Here is a 14072-nt window from a genome sequence, read left to right on the forward strand (position 1 = left end):
CCCTCTCTATGTGTCTCTCTCTGTCTCCTTATCCCTTGCCATGTCTCTCTCTCTCTCCTGCTCTCTGTCTATGTCTCTCTCTTTCCCTCTCTCTCTCTCTCCGTGTCTTGCTCCCACTCTCCCTCTCTGTCTCTCCATGTCTCTCGCTCTCTCCGTGTCTCACCCCTTGTCTCTCTCTCTTTGTCTCTCCGTCTGTCTCTCTGACACTCTCCCTCCCTCCGTCCTTCTCTCCCTCCCTCTCTCGCTCTCTCCCTCCAGCCTTCTCTCGCTCCCTCCCTCTTAAACTCTTTCTGTTGACCGGTCTGCATGTACCTCTCAGTTGAGGTGGCAAAGCTCGAGTCACGCCCTCCTCAGTCCTTCTCCATCCCCTCCTTCCCTCCCCTCCTCCAGCCCCTCAGCCCTCCCCTTCGCTCCTCTGCCTCCTCCCTCATCTCGCTGGGCCCCTCGACTCTCCTCCTCTTCCCTCGGCCCTCCTCCTCACTCCTGCTCTCTCCCCTCCCCAGACACTCGGCCCTCCTCCTCCTTCCTTCCCTCCTCCCTCAGCTTTCCTCCTCCCTCCTCCATTCCTACGTCCCTTCCTTGACAATCCTCTCCTCCCCTGAGAGACCGCCCATGAGCCCGAATGTTGGCAAGGCACCACGGAGGGAAAAGTGTGTCAAAGTACGAGAGAGCCTCGATGGTCATCGGGGTGGGAAGAATCCTTGCTCCCGTTTCCCATCAATGCTCCCTGTTTCTACATCTATAAAAGCATCTCTTGTTTTCCAGGCGATTCACCTCCCTCGGACTTGGGCTGCGAAGAGCAGGAACCCTCCATCCCTGGCACCATGGGCGAGATGGAAGAACTGCGACAGGAGATGGAGTCTCTGAAGAAACAGATTGCGGTGGGTCCTCCATTTAACCATTCCCACACCCACTCCCCACCTCACTGTCCCCCCACACACAGAGCAGGAAAGGCCAGGCTCCGTCCCCGGCCTGTGCTGAGTTAGCCTGATCTCACACCCGGTGTGGGACTGAGCCCCACACACACAGAGCAGGAAAGGCCCAGGCTCCATTCCCGGCCTGTGCCGAGTTAGCCTGATCTCACACCCGGTGTGGGACTGAGCCACACACACACAGAGCAGGAAAGGCCCAGGCTCCATTCCCGGCCTGTGCTGAGTGATGTGCCATCAATAACTCAAAGTCTAGAAGTTAAAGGATTCAACTGAAGGCTTTTAATCGCTAAGAACATTGAACGTCATTCCACATCGGATTCGTCTGGCATGAATGACTCATACAGCTCTTGAGACCTTTATATGACAAAAGACAGGGGCGGAGCCAATACACACAATAGGGGAAAAGGGGGCGGTACACACAATACAATGCAGGTAAAACACAGGGGCTGATGAAGACATATATTTCATCACATTCACCCCTTCTACAGATTTAGTCTGTCCGGGGGTGTGATAGTCCTTCCTGAATGTCGCAACAGTACCTTGGGCTCCGACCGGGAGTCCGTGGTGCCCTCCTGGGCATACCCATGTGCTGGGGGTGTTGCAGGTACTTCTGGGGGTGGTGAGGATACCTCTGGGGATGGCGGAGGTTCTTCTGGGGTTGGTGGTGATGGGTCGTCGTCGCTTCCTGCCGAGGCGAGGTCCTTTATGGACACGGTGTCCTCACGCCTGTCGGCGTGCTTGACGTACACGTACTGTGGGTTTGCGTGGAGTAGGTGTACTGCCTCCACGAGGGGATCCGTTTTGTGGCCCCTCACATGCTTCCGTAATAGGACTGTCCCAGGGGTGGAGAGCCACGAAGGTAGGGACACTCCCGAGGTTGATTTGCGGGGAAAAACAAACATCTTCTCGTGAGGAGTGGCGTTAGTAGCAGTACACAGTAGCGACCTTATCGAGTGGAGTACGTCTGGGAGGACCTCTTGCCAGCGAGAGGTAGGGAGGCCTTTAGACCTTAGTGCTAAGGTGACCGCCTTCCACACCGTCGCGTTCTCCCTCTCCACTTGCCCATTACCCCGGGGGTTATAACTAGTGGTCCGATCGTGGCTATCCCCTTCGACAGCAGGTATTGGCGCAGTTCGTCGCTCATGAACGACGCCCCCCTGTCAGTGTGGATGTAGTTGGGCATGCCGAATGTGCAAAACAGGTTGCCGAGGCACTTGATGACTGTGGCACTGGTCATATCTGGGCAGGGGTAGGCGAATGGGAAGCGGGAGTACTCGTCCACAATGTTGAGAAAGTACACATTGCGGTCGGTGGAGGGGAGTGGTCCCTTGAAATCTAAGCTCAGGTGCTCGAATGGCCATGTAGCTTTGATCAGGTGGGCTCGGTCGGGCCTGTAAAAACGGGGTTTGCATTCCGCACAGGTGCGGCAGTCCCTGGTCATAGACCGGACCTCCTCGATGGAATAGGGCAGGTTACGGGATTTTATAAAGTGAAATAGCCGGGTGACCCCCGGGCGGCAGAGGCCATTGTGGAGGCCCTGTAGCCTGTCCCCCTGGATGCTGGCACACATCCCTCGTGATAGGGCATCGGGGGATTCGTTGAGGGCCCCCGGCCTATATATTATGTCGTACTCAAACGTGGAGAGTTCGATCCGCCACCTGAGAATTTTGTCGTTCTTGATCTTCCCCCTCTGTTTGTTGTTAAACATGAAGGCTACCGACCGCTGGTCGGTAAGCAGGGTGAAGCGTTTGCCGGCTAGGTAGTGCCTCCAGTGCCGCACTGCCTCCACTATGGCCTGGGCCTCCTTCTCTACCGAGGAGTGCCTGATCTCGGGCCCTTGGAGGGTTCTTGAGAAAAAGGCTACGGGCCGCCCATCCTGGTTGAGGGTGGCTGCTAAAGCGAAGTCGGACGCATCGCTTTCGACCTGGAAAGGGATGTTTTCGTCCACTGCCCGCAGCGCGGCCTTCTCAATGTCGTGTTTAATGCTGTTGAAGGCGGCGTGGGCCTCGGCCGTGAGCGGGAAGGACGTTGATTTCAGGAGGGGACGGGCCTTGTCGGAATAATTGGGGACCCATTGGGCGTAATAGGAGAAAAACCCCAGGCACCTTTTCAGGGCCTTGGGAGTGTTTGGTAGGGGTAGCTCCCGTAGGGGGTGCAATCGGTCGGGGTCCAGACCGATTTCCCTGTTTTCCACCACGCAGCCCAGGATACAGAGGCGCGTGGTGCTAAAGACACACTTATCCTCGTTGTAGGTGAGATTGTGTCTGAGGGCGGTTTTCAGAAATCTCGCGAGGTTCGAGTGGTGGTCTTGCTGGTCGTGGCCGCAGATCGTGACGTTGTCTAGGTATGGGTAGGTGGCTGTTAACTGGTTCTCATCGACCATGCGGTCCATCTCCCGCTGGAAGACCGAGACCCCATTCGTTACCCCAAAGGGGACTCTGAGGAAGTGGTAGAGACGTCCGTTCGCCTCGAAGGCGGTGTATGAACGGTCCTCCGGCCTAATGGGGAGCTGGTGGTATGCCGATTTTAGGTCGATGGTGGAAAACACCCGGTATTGCGCAATTTGGTTAACCATATCCGCTATGCGGGGCAGAGGGTAGGCGTCTAGCTGGGTGTATAGATTAACCGTCTGGCTATAATCTATCACCATCCGCTTCTTTTCGCTACCCTTAACTACTACTACCTGGGCGCGCCACGGGCTGGTACTGCATTCGATGATACCCTCCCACTTGAGTCTTTCTACTTCAGACGCAATGAATTGTTTGTCCTCCCAGCTGTGCCGCCTACTCTTGGTCGCTATGGGTCGACAGTTGGGTGTGAGGTTAGGGAACAGAGAGGGCGGCTTGACCTTCAGGGTAGCCAGACCGCACACTGTGAGGGGTGGCTGGGACCCACTGTAGGTAAGCGTGATACTTTGGTGGTGGCACTGGAAGTCCAGACCCAAGATCACGCTCACACAAAGATCTGGCATTATCAACAGTTTAAAATCTTTGTAATCAGTGCCTTTTACCGACAACATAACCGTGCAGAAACCTGTAATTTTTGAGGTATGAGTCTTGTATTGATTTCTTTGTGGGTTCAATGACGACACATTCGTGAAAGAGTATGAGTTTTAATCTAAAGCTTGTTCAACTCTTTTAACAGCATTTACAGGAGACATCATGCTAGTGATGCATCTAGAATGAAACTGAAACCAAACTAACTGCCTTGCTTGTCTCAGTCACATGCCCTCTGCTGGTCAGGCACAAGCAATCAATACATGCAAACATGCTGTTAAGGCATCATTATCGAACAGGCAAATACCATCTCTATTTGCTGATATCATTACAAGTCTTATCAGCCATGGCGATTTTGCCCTGTGTAGGGACTATCGTTAGTGAAAGTCATTTTACCAGGCTAGGATGAATAAAGCTTTCGGTGCTCCCGCAGTCAGTCAAGCATTTAACCTTGTTCCCGTTTACCTCTATGTCCATCATCGATCTAGACAACGGATGTGGCCTGGATTGATCCACTGTGATTGAGGCCACCAGTGGGTCCTGGGGGTCCATGTAGTCGGGGCAGCACGGTGGCATAGTGGTTAGCACTGTTGCCTCACAGCGCCAGGGACCCGGGTTCGAATCCGGCCTCGGGTGACTGTCTGTGTGGAGTTTGCACATTCTCCCCGTGTTTGCGTGGGTTTTCTCCGGGTGCTCCGGTTTCCTCCCACAGTCCAAAGATGTGCGGGTTAGGTTGATTGGCCATGATAAAAAATTAGCCCTTAGTGTTAGGGGGGATTAAATACGTGGGGTTACGGGGTTACGGGGATAGGGCTTGGGTGGGATGGCTGTCGGTGTAGGGACCGGGTGCTAGGGTTTGGATGATCAGCCATGATCTCATTGAATGGTGGAGCAGGCTCAAAGGGCCGAATGGCCTACTCCTGCTCCTATCTTCTATGTTTCTATGTAAGATGGTGGGCTCCATGAGGGTGGACAAGATGGCATCCAAGATGGCCGCCCCACGGCGCGCACGCGACGGTGGCGGAGTTGGAGGCGGGGTTCCCGCTGCAGACTTTACTGAAATGTCCTTTCTTCCCGCATTTAAAACAGGTGGTGCCCTTCGCTGGGCACAAATGCCTGGAGTGTTTGTCCTGGCCGCAGAAGTAGCATTTCGGGCCCCGATGCATCGCGGCAGTAGTGGGGCTCCTGGGTGGAAGCTGGGGCTCCGACGGTGCTGGGCTGGCCTGAGACCTGGGAGGTGAAGATGGCTTCCAAGATGGCGGCCCCCACGGCGTGCACGAGGCGGAGTGTGCCGCGTGGCCTGAGGAACAGGATTCAGAGTTCCTCTGTGCCATATCCAGCGATCGCGCTATGCCCATAGCCTGTTTTAAGTCCAGTCCCTCCTTTTCAAACAGTTTCTGCCGAATGTAATTTGAACTGAGGCCCACAATAAAGGAGTCTCGGATCAGCTCCACCGTGTACACGGTGGCAGACACGGCCTTACAGTTACAGTCTCTGCCCAGTACTTTTAGGCTTAGCATGAAGTCCTCTAGTGACTCACCATGCCGCTGCGTGCGAGTAGTCAGAAGATGCCTGGCGTACACCTCGTTTATTGGCCGCACGTAGTGGGCCTTCAGAATGGTGCAGGCATCCTCGTAGCTGGTGGCATCTCGGATGAGAGGGGAGACCCGATGACTCACCCGGTTTCGCAGGATTCCCAGTTTCACGTCTCCGGTGGCGGTCGCGGCTGCTATGGTGGTGGCTGAGGTTTTGATGAAAAATTCGAAGCATTGGAACCAGTGTCCGAACTGTGTGGCTGCGTCTGTGGCATGGGGGTCCAGATCCAAGTGCTCTGGTTTCAGGAGTCGATCCATCTTGGTGTTTTAGCGATTAAAATTGATGTGCCATCAATAACTCAAAGACTAGAAGTTAAAGGACTCAACTGAAGGCTTTTAATCGCTAAGAACATTGCACGTCATTCCACATCGGATTCGTCTGGCAGAATGACTCATACAGCTCTTGAGACCTTTATATGACAAAAGACAGGGGCGGAGCCAATACACACAATAGGGGAAAAGGGGGCGGTACACACAATACAATGCAGGTAAAACACAGGGGCTGATGAAGACATATATTTCATCACACTGAGTTAGCCTGATCTCACACCCAGTGTGGGACTGAGCCCCACACACACAGAGCAGGAAAGGCCCAGGCTCCATTCCCGGCCTGTGCTGAGTTAGCCTGATCTCACACCCGGTGTGGGGACTGAGCCCTGTAATGATATCAGCAAATAGAGATGGTATTTGCCTGTTCGATTATGATGCCTTACCAGCATGATTGCATGTATTGAATACTTGTGCCTGACCAGCAGAGGGCATGTGACAGAGACAAGCAAGGCAGTTCAGTTTAGTTTCAGTTTCGTTCTAGATGCATCACTAGCATGATGTCTCCTGTAAATGCTGTTAAAAGAGTTGAACAAGCTTTAGATTAAAACTCATTCTCTTTCACGAATGTGTCGTCATTGAACCCACAAAGAAATCAATACATGGTGCCAGAAGTGGCTGAAAGAGATGAAGAGAAAAAAATCTGAAGTTAAATCAGCTCTCCACATATTAGCAAGCCAAAAGAGAAAATCGTTACTTAGCTTGGAGAATAGCTAACGAAGTGAAAAAATGGAAGGATTACACCCACCGGCGAAGCTTCAGTTAACAGGTAATGTGGCTGAAAATTGGAGGAGGTTCAAACAACATGTGGGTTTGTATTTAGCGGCAATCGGAGCTGACAAGAAAAGTAATAAAAAGAAATCATCACTGTTCTTACATGTCGTGGGTGATGAAGCGCTGGAGGTGTATAATAATTTCACATTCGCTGCTGATGGAGACAAAATGAAGCTAGATAAAATAATGGAACAGTTTGAGGCCTACTGCATGCCTAAACATAACATGATGTTTGAGAGGCACAGATTATTCACATGTGTACAGAAAACGGGTGAGACTATTGATCAGTATGTGACTGAACTGAGAAACAGAAGCAAATCGTGTGAATTTGGGGGACTGACAGACTCGCTGATAAAAGACAAACTGGTGTGTGGTATTCCGGATAATGGTCTAAGGGAAAGACTGCTAAGAGAGCAAGATCTAGACCTGGGAAAAGCCATAGCACTGTGTAGGGCTACAGAGACTGTGAAGTTGCAGGCAAAGGAGCTGTTCAGTGACAGTAGCTGCAAAGTGGATGCAGTGAGTAAGAACGGACACAAACCGTTTAACAAAAAGAGCGCCAAAGTGAAGAAAGAGGCATGGCCAGCGAACGAAAATGAAAGGGACAATCGAAAGTCATGTAGTCGATGCGGTACACAGCATCCACCAAGAAAGTGTCCAGCATATGGTAAAACATGCAATAGTTGCAACAAGAACAACCATTATGCCCGTTGCTGTAAGAACCAAATGCAACAAAGCAAGGTCCATGCAGTAGATGAAAGCGACATAGGGGAGTTCTAAGTAGATGTTGTGTCTGAAAACAAAAAAGAAGAAAGAGACTGGATGTTGACACTAAAAGTGAATGACATATACATTCCATTTAAATTGGATACTGGAGCACAAGTTAATGCGATATCAGAGACTGATTTTAAGAAAATTAGACCCAGACCAAAGATACATGGAATAAAAGTGAAAGTGACAGGATACTCAGGTACTGATATACCAGTGAAAGGAAGATGCATTGTCAAAGTAACACACAAGGACAGAGAGCACACGCTAGCATTAATCGTGGTGCCAAAGGATGTGCAAGCCATACTAGGTTTAAAAGCCTGTGAGAGACTGAACCTGGTAAAGAGAGTCCTCGTTGTGGAAAGCGAAGGAGAGACAGCCTATGATGAACTCATGAAAGAGTACAACGACCTATTTAAGGGTCTAGGCTGCATTCCAGGAGAACACACGATCAGAGTAGATAAAAGTATGACACCGGTCATACATCCATGCAGAAAAGTCCCGTTTGCTCTTCAAAAGCAACTGAAGGCAGAGTTGGACAGGATGGAAAGCCTGAACGTGATTCGGAAGATAGATGAGCCAACTGAGTGGGTGAGTTCCCTCGTCGTAGTGGACAAAAAGAATGGAAAGCTCAGAATTTGCCTGGATCCAAGAGATCTAAACAGAGCAATAAAGAGAGAGCACTTCAAGCTTCCTACACGTGAGGAAATCATGGCACAGTTTGCAAATGCAAAGTATTTCAGCAGGTTAGATGCATCATCAGGATTTTGGCAGATGAAATTGGACGAAGCAAGTTCAAGACTGTGCACGTTCAACAGTCCATTTGGCAGATACAGATTCCTAAGGTTACCATTTGGCATTGTCTCAGCTCCTGAAGTGTATCACAAAACTATCCATATGATCTATGAGCACCTGGAGGGAGTTGATACATCAATGGATGACATCATAGTATGGGGAACCACGAGAACTGAGCATGACGAGAGACTGAAAAAAGTGCTGGAAGCAACAAGGAAAACAAACCTGAAGCTGAATAGAGAGAAATGCCAGCTCGGGGTGACAGAACTGACTTTCGTGGGAGATATCCTTAGCAGTGAGGGCATCAGACCAAATCCCAGAAAGGTGTCCGCCATTGAGAATATGCCAAAGCCACAATGCAAAAAGGACGTGCAGAGGTTTAACGGAATGATCAACTACATGGGGAAATTCATATCCAACCTCTCAGAAAAGATGGCGCCACTGAGAAGACTAACTGAAAAGAACATAGAATGGGAATGGAATCATGAGCATGAGAAGTCATGGAGTGATCTAAAGAAACTGCTCACAGAGGAACCAGTTCTGAGGTTTTATGACCCAGCGAGACCCATCAAGATATCATCAGATGCATCACAGAGTGGGCTCGGTGCCGTTCTTCTGCAACAATATGACTACTGGCAACCTATTGCATATGCATCGCGCTCAATGACAGACGCGGAGACGCGATATGCTCAAATAGAAAAGGAGCTGCTCAGCATCACATACGCCTGTGAAAGATTTCACCAGTTTGTGGCAGGACAAGCAATCAGTGTAGAGACTGACCATAAGCCCTTGATTGCATTGTTCCAAAAGCCACTAAATAGCTGTCCGCTTAGAATACAAAGAATGATGATCAGGCTGCAACGCTATACACTGAATGTTGCGTACACACCGGGTAAACTGATGTTTCCAGCAGACACGTTGTCCAGAGCTGTTGACCCAAGTGAGCCCGCAAACACCACAATGGATGAAAAAGTGAACGCCTATGTGGACATGATCACAAGTGCACTGCCCATAGCAGATGCCAAAATGGAGCTCATAAAGACTGAGACAAACAAAGATGAAACAATGAGACGACTGAGAAAAAGCATCTTGGATGGATGGCCCAACATGAAGCAAGACTGCTCACCTGATATAGCAGAGTACTGGAACTGCAGGGCGGAACTATCAGTGGTTGAAGACATCATCTACAAAGGAAGTAAAATAGTTATCCCAAAGAGTCTGAGAAGAGAGATGTTAAAAAAGATCCATGGAGGACATCTGGGAATCGAAAAGTGTAAGAAAAGAGCACAAGCGGTGATGTACTGGCCACGAAGCAACCAAGATGTGACAAACTGCACAATATGCCTGAATATCGAGCAAGCAATCCGGTAGAACCACTAAAGCCACACCCAGCACCAGACAGACCTTACCAGAAGGTAGGCGCTGACCTATTCGTATGTCAAGGGAAGGACTATCTTGTAGTAACAGACTATTACTCCCTGTATCCAGAGGTTTGTAGACTGCACACCACCACTGCAGATGCTGTGATAACATGTATGAAAGCCATATTCTCCAGACATGGCGTGGCAAGCGAGGTCTTCACAGACAACGGACCCCAGTTTTACAATGCAAGTTTCCGACACTTTGCCAAAGAGTGGGACTTTGTCCACACAACATCAAGTCCTCACTTTCCACAGTCCAATGGTCTAGTGGAAAAATCGGTCCAGACAGTGAAAAGACTGATGTACAAGGCAAAAGACAGTGAAACTGACTTCTACCAGAGCATGCTTGTATACCGCACAACGCCGCTCGAGTGTGGTATGTCACCAGCCCAACACCTGATGGGACGTCGGCTAAGGTCAAACCTACCCATCCCGGAGAACCTCCTGAAAACAAAAAAGAGGGGGAGAAAGTGAGGAAGTTCAAAGAGCAACAGAAAGAAAAGCAAAAGTACTACTATGACAGAGGAACACAAAATCTACCTGAACTCCACACTGGTGACCAAGTAAGGTTCAAAGACAAAACAAACATATGGACTCAGAAGGGAACTGTCCTGAGTGAAGTTCAACCAAGATCATACACCATTCAGACAGATGAGGGTGCTGTTCTGAGAAGAAATCGTTGAGATCTTCTCATGGGACCAGCCACAGCAGGTCAAGAGACTGATACGGTTGAATAACCTGATCACACAGCTGAGAAACCTTCATCTGGGGCAACAACTCAGATTCAAGGACAATCAATCAGAAAATCCTCAAGACACGTGAAGCCTCCTGAGAGACTCATTGAGCAAATTTAAGGACTGTTGTTATAGAAGGAAGTAATGTTATCTTATTCTTTCTTCAAGTTCTAGTGTATTGACATATTTCATGTGAACACACAAAGCAAGGTTAAAAAACCTTGATCATGATAATGATAATGTAAGTTCATTAAGTGTTACAGTTAAAATGCAGATTAATACAAAGAAAACATGTTGTTAGTTAAAAGTAAAATACTTTTGTTTTAAGAAAAGGAGATGTAATGATATCAGCAAATAGAGATGGTATTTGCCTGTTCGATTATGATGCCTTACCAGCATGGTTGCATGTATTGATTGCTTGTGCCTGACCAGCAGAGGGCATGTGACAGAGACAAGCAAGGCAGTTCAGTTTAGTTTCAGTTTCGTTCTAGATGCATCACTAGCATGATGTCTCCTGTAAATGCTGTTAAAAGAGTTGAACAAGCTTTAGATTAAAACTCATACTCTTTCACGAATGTGTCGTCATTGAACCCACAAAGAAATCAATACAAGCCCCACACACACACACAGAGCAGGAAAGGCCCAGGCTCCATTCCCAGCCTGTGCTGAGTTAGCCTGATCTCACACCCGGTGTGGGGACTGAGCCCCACACACACAGAGCAGGAAAGACCCAGGCTCCATTCCCGGCCTGTGCTGTGTTAGCCTGATCTCACACCCGGTGTGGGGACTGAGCCCCACACACAGAGCACGAAAGACGCAGGCTCCATTCCCGGCCTGTGCTGAGTTAGCCTGATCTCACACCCGGTGTGGGGACTGAGCCCCACACACACACAGAGCAAGAAAGGCCCAGGCTCCATTCCCGGCCTGTGCTGAGTTAGCCTGATCTCACACCCGGTGTGGGACTGAGCCCCACACACACAGAGTAGGAAAGACCCAGGCTCCATTCCCGGCCTGTGCTGAGTTAGCCTGATCTCACACCCGGTGTGGGGACTGAGCCCCACACACACACAGAGCAAGAAAGGCCCAGGCTCCATTCCCGGCCTGTGCTGAGTTAGCCTAATCTCACACCCGGTGTGGGGACTGAGCCCCACACACACACAGAGCAGGAAAGGCCCAGGCTCCATTCCCGGCCTGTGCTGAGTTAGCCTAATCTCACACCCGGTGTGGGTACTGAGCCCCCCACACACACAGAGTAGGAAAGACCCAGGCTCCATTCCCGGCCTGTGCTGAGTTAGCCTAATCTCACACCCGGTGTGGGGACTGAGCCCCACACACACACAGAGCAAGAAAGGCCCAGGCTCCATTCCCGGCCTGTGCTGAGTTAGCCTGATCTCACACCCGGTGTGGGTACTGAGCCCCCCACACACACAGAGTAGGAAAGACCCAGGCTCCATTCCCGGCCTGTGCTGAGTTAGCCTGATCTCACACCCGGTGTGGGGACTGAGCCCCACACACACACAGAGCAAGAAAGGCCCAGGCTCCATTCCCGGCCTGTGCTGAGTTAGCCTGATCTCACACCCTGTGTGGGTACTGAGCCCCACACACACAGAGCAGGAAAGACCCAGGCTCCATTCCCGGCCTGTACCAGTATTGCCAACTCTCGCGATTTAGGAGTGAAATGAAGCAATACTTGCGATCTCGCGATGGGACGCTTAAATCTCCTATTTGCCCCAGCGGGATAAGAAAACCCCGGCGATTTGCACATGAGTGGAAAATACGCCGTTGTTTATTTACTAGATAATTGTTCTGGAAGCAGCAAGCAATTGTAAAGCCTGTTAAAAAATAGACTTGCATTTCTCCAGCGCCTTTCCCCACCTCAGGACGTCCCTAAGCACGTTACAGCCAATGAAGTACTTTAGAAGTGTGGTCACTGTTGTAATGTGGGAAACGCGGCAGCCAATTTGCACACAGCAAGCTCCCACAAACAGCGCTGAGGTAATGACCAGGTAAGTTTCAGCCGTGGCTCAGATGGTAGCACCCTCGCCACCTGAGTCAGAGGTTGTGGGTTCAAGTCCCACTCCAGGGACTCGCGCACATAAAGCTACGCTGACACTCCGCTGAGGGAGTGCTGCACTGTCGGAGGGGCAGTACTGAGGGAGCGCTGCACTGTCGGAGGGGCAGTATTGAGGGAGCGCTGCACTGTCGGAGGGGCAGTACTGAGGGAGCGCCGCACTGTCGGAGGGGCAGTACTGGGGGAGCGCCGCACTGTCGGAGGGGCAGTGCTGAGGGACCGCCGCACTGTCGGAGGGGCAGTGCTGAGGGACCGCCGCACTGTCGGAGGGGCAGTACTGAGGGAGCGCCGCACTGTCGGAGGGGCAGTACTGAGGGAGCGCCGCACTGTCGGAGGGGCAGTACTGAGGGAGCGCTGCACTGTCGGAGGGGCAGTACTGAGGGAGTGCTGCACTGTCGGAGGGGCAGTACTGAGGGAGCGCCGCACTGTCGGAAGGGCAGTACTGAGGGAGCGCCGCACTGTCGGAGGGGCAGTACTGAGGGAGCGCCGCACTGTCGGAGGGGCAGTACTGAGGGAGCGCCGCACTGTCGGAGGGGCAGTACTGAGGGAGCGCTGCACTGTCGGAGGGGCAGTACTGAGGGAGTGCTGCACTGTCGGAGGGGCAGTACTGAGGGAGCGCCGCACTGTCGGAGGGACAGTACTGAGGGAGCGCTGCACTGTCGGAGGGGCAGTACTGAGGGAGTGCTGCACTGTCGGAGGGGCAGTACTGAGGGAGCGCCGCACTGTCGGAAGGGCAGTACTGAGGGAGCGCCGCACTGTCGGAGGGGCAGTACTGAGGGAGCGCCGCACTGTCGGAGGGACAGTGCTGAGGGAGCGCTGCACTGTCGGAGGGGCAGTACTGAGGGAGCGCCGCACTGTCGGAGGGGCAGTACTGAGGGAGCGCCGCACTGTCGGAGGGTCAGTACTGAAGGAGCGCTGCACTGGGGGAGGGGCAGCACTGAGGGAGCGCTGCACTGTCGGAGGGGCAGTACTGAGGGAGCGCTGCACTGAGGGAGGGGCAGCACTGAGGGAGCGCTGCACTGTCGGAGGGGCAGTACTGAGGGAGCGCTGCACTGAGGGAGGGGCAGCACTGAGGGAGCGCTGCACTGTCGGAGGGGCAGTACTGAGGGAGCGCTGCACTGTCGGAGGGGCAGTACTGAGGGAGCGCTGCACTGTCGGAGGGGCAGTACTGAGGGAGCGCTGCACTGTCGGAGGGGCAGTACTGAGGGAGCGCTGCACCGTCAGAGGGGCAGTACTGAGGGAGCGCTGCACCGTCGGAGGGTCAGTACTGAGGGAGCGCTGCACTGTCGGAGGGACAGTACTGAGGGAGTGCTGCAGTACTGAGGGAACGCTGCACTTTCGGAGGGGCAGTACTGAGGGAGCGCTGCAGTGTCGGAGTGGCAGTACTGAGGGAGCGCTGCACTGTTGGAGGGGCAGTACTGGGGGAGCGCTGCACTGTGGGAGGGGCAGTACTGAGGGAGCGCTGCACTGTGGGAGGGGCAGTACTGAGGGAGCGCTGCACTGTCGGAGGGACAGTACTGAGGGAGTGCTGCACTGTGGGAGGGGCAGTACTGAGGGAGCGCTTCACTGTCGGAGGGACAGTACTGAGGGAGCGCTTCACTGTCGGAGGGACAGTACTGAGGGAGCGCTGCACTGTCGGAGGGACAGTACTGAGGGAAC

At 52.2% G+C, this 14072-nt stretch overlaps 1 protein-coding gene across 1 annotated transcript in view; it reads left to right on the top strand.

Moving 5' to 3' along the window:
- LOC147091225 (guanine nucleotide-binding protein G(I)/G(S)/G(T) subunit beta-3-like) overlaps positions 1–14072 on the top strand; it is a 129698-nt gene that overhangs the window by 65224 nt on the left and 50402 nt on the right. Inside the window, exon 2 of the mRNA XM_085976524.1 lies at positions 766–881. Within this exon, the coding sequence (XP_085832650.1) occupies positions 825–881 (57 nt within the window). The 5' untranslated portion in view covers positions 766–824. The remainder of the gene's footprint in view (positions 1–765; positions 882–14072) is intronic.

This window comes from Somniosus microcephalus, unplaced genomic scaffold (assembly GCF_052327205.1).
Source record: "Somniosus microcephalus isolate GS21.2 unplaced genomic scaffold, FLI_Smic_1.0 unresolved_chr3, whole genome shotgun sequence".
NCBI classification, from domain to species: domain Eukaryota; kingdom Metazoa; phylum Chordata; class Chondrichthyes; order Squaliformes; family Somniosidae; genus Somniosus; species Somniosus microcephalus.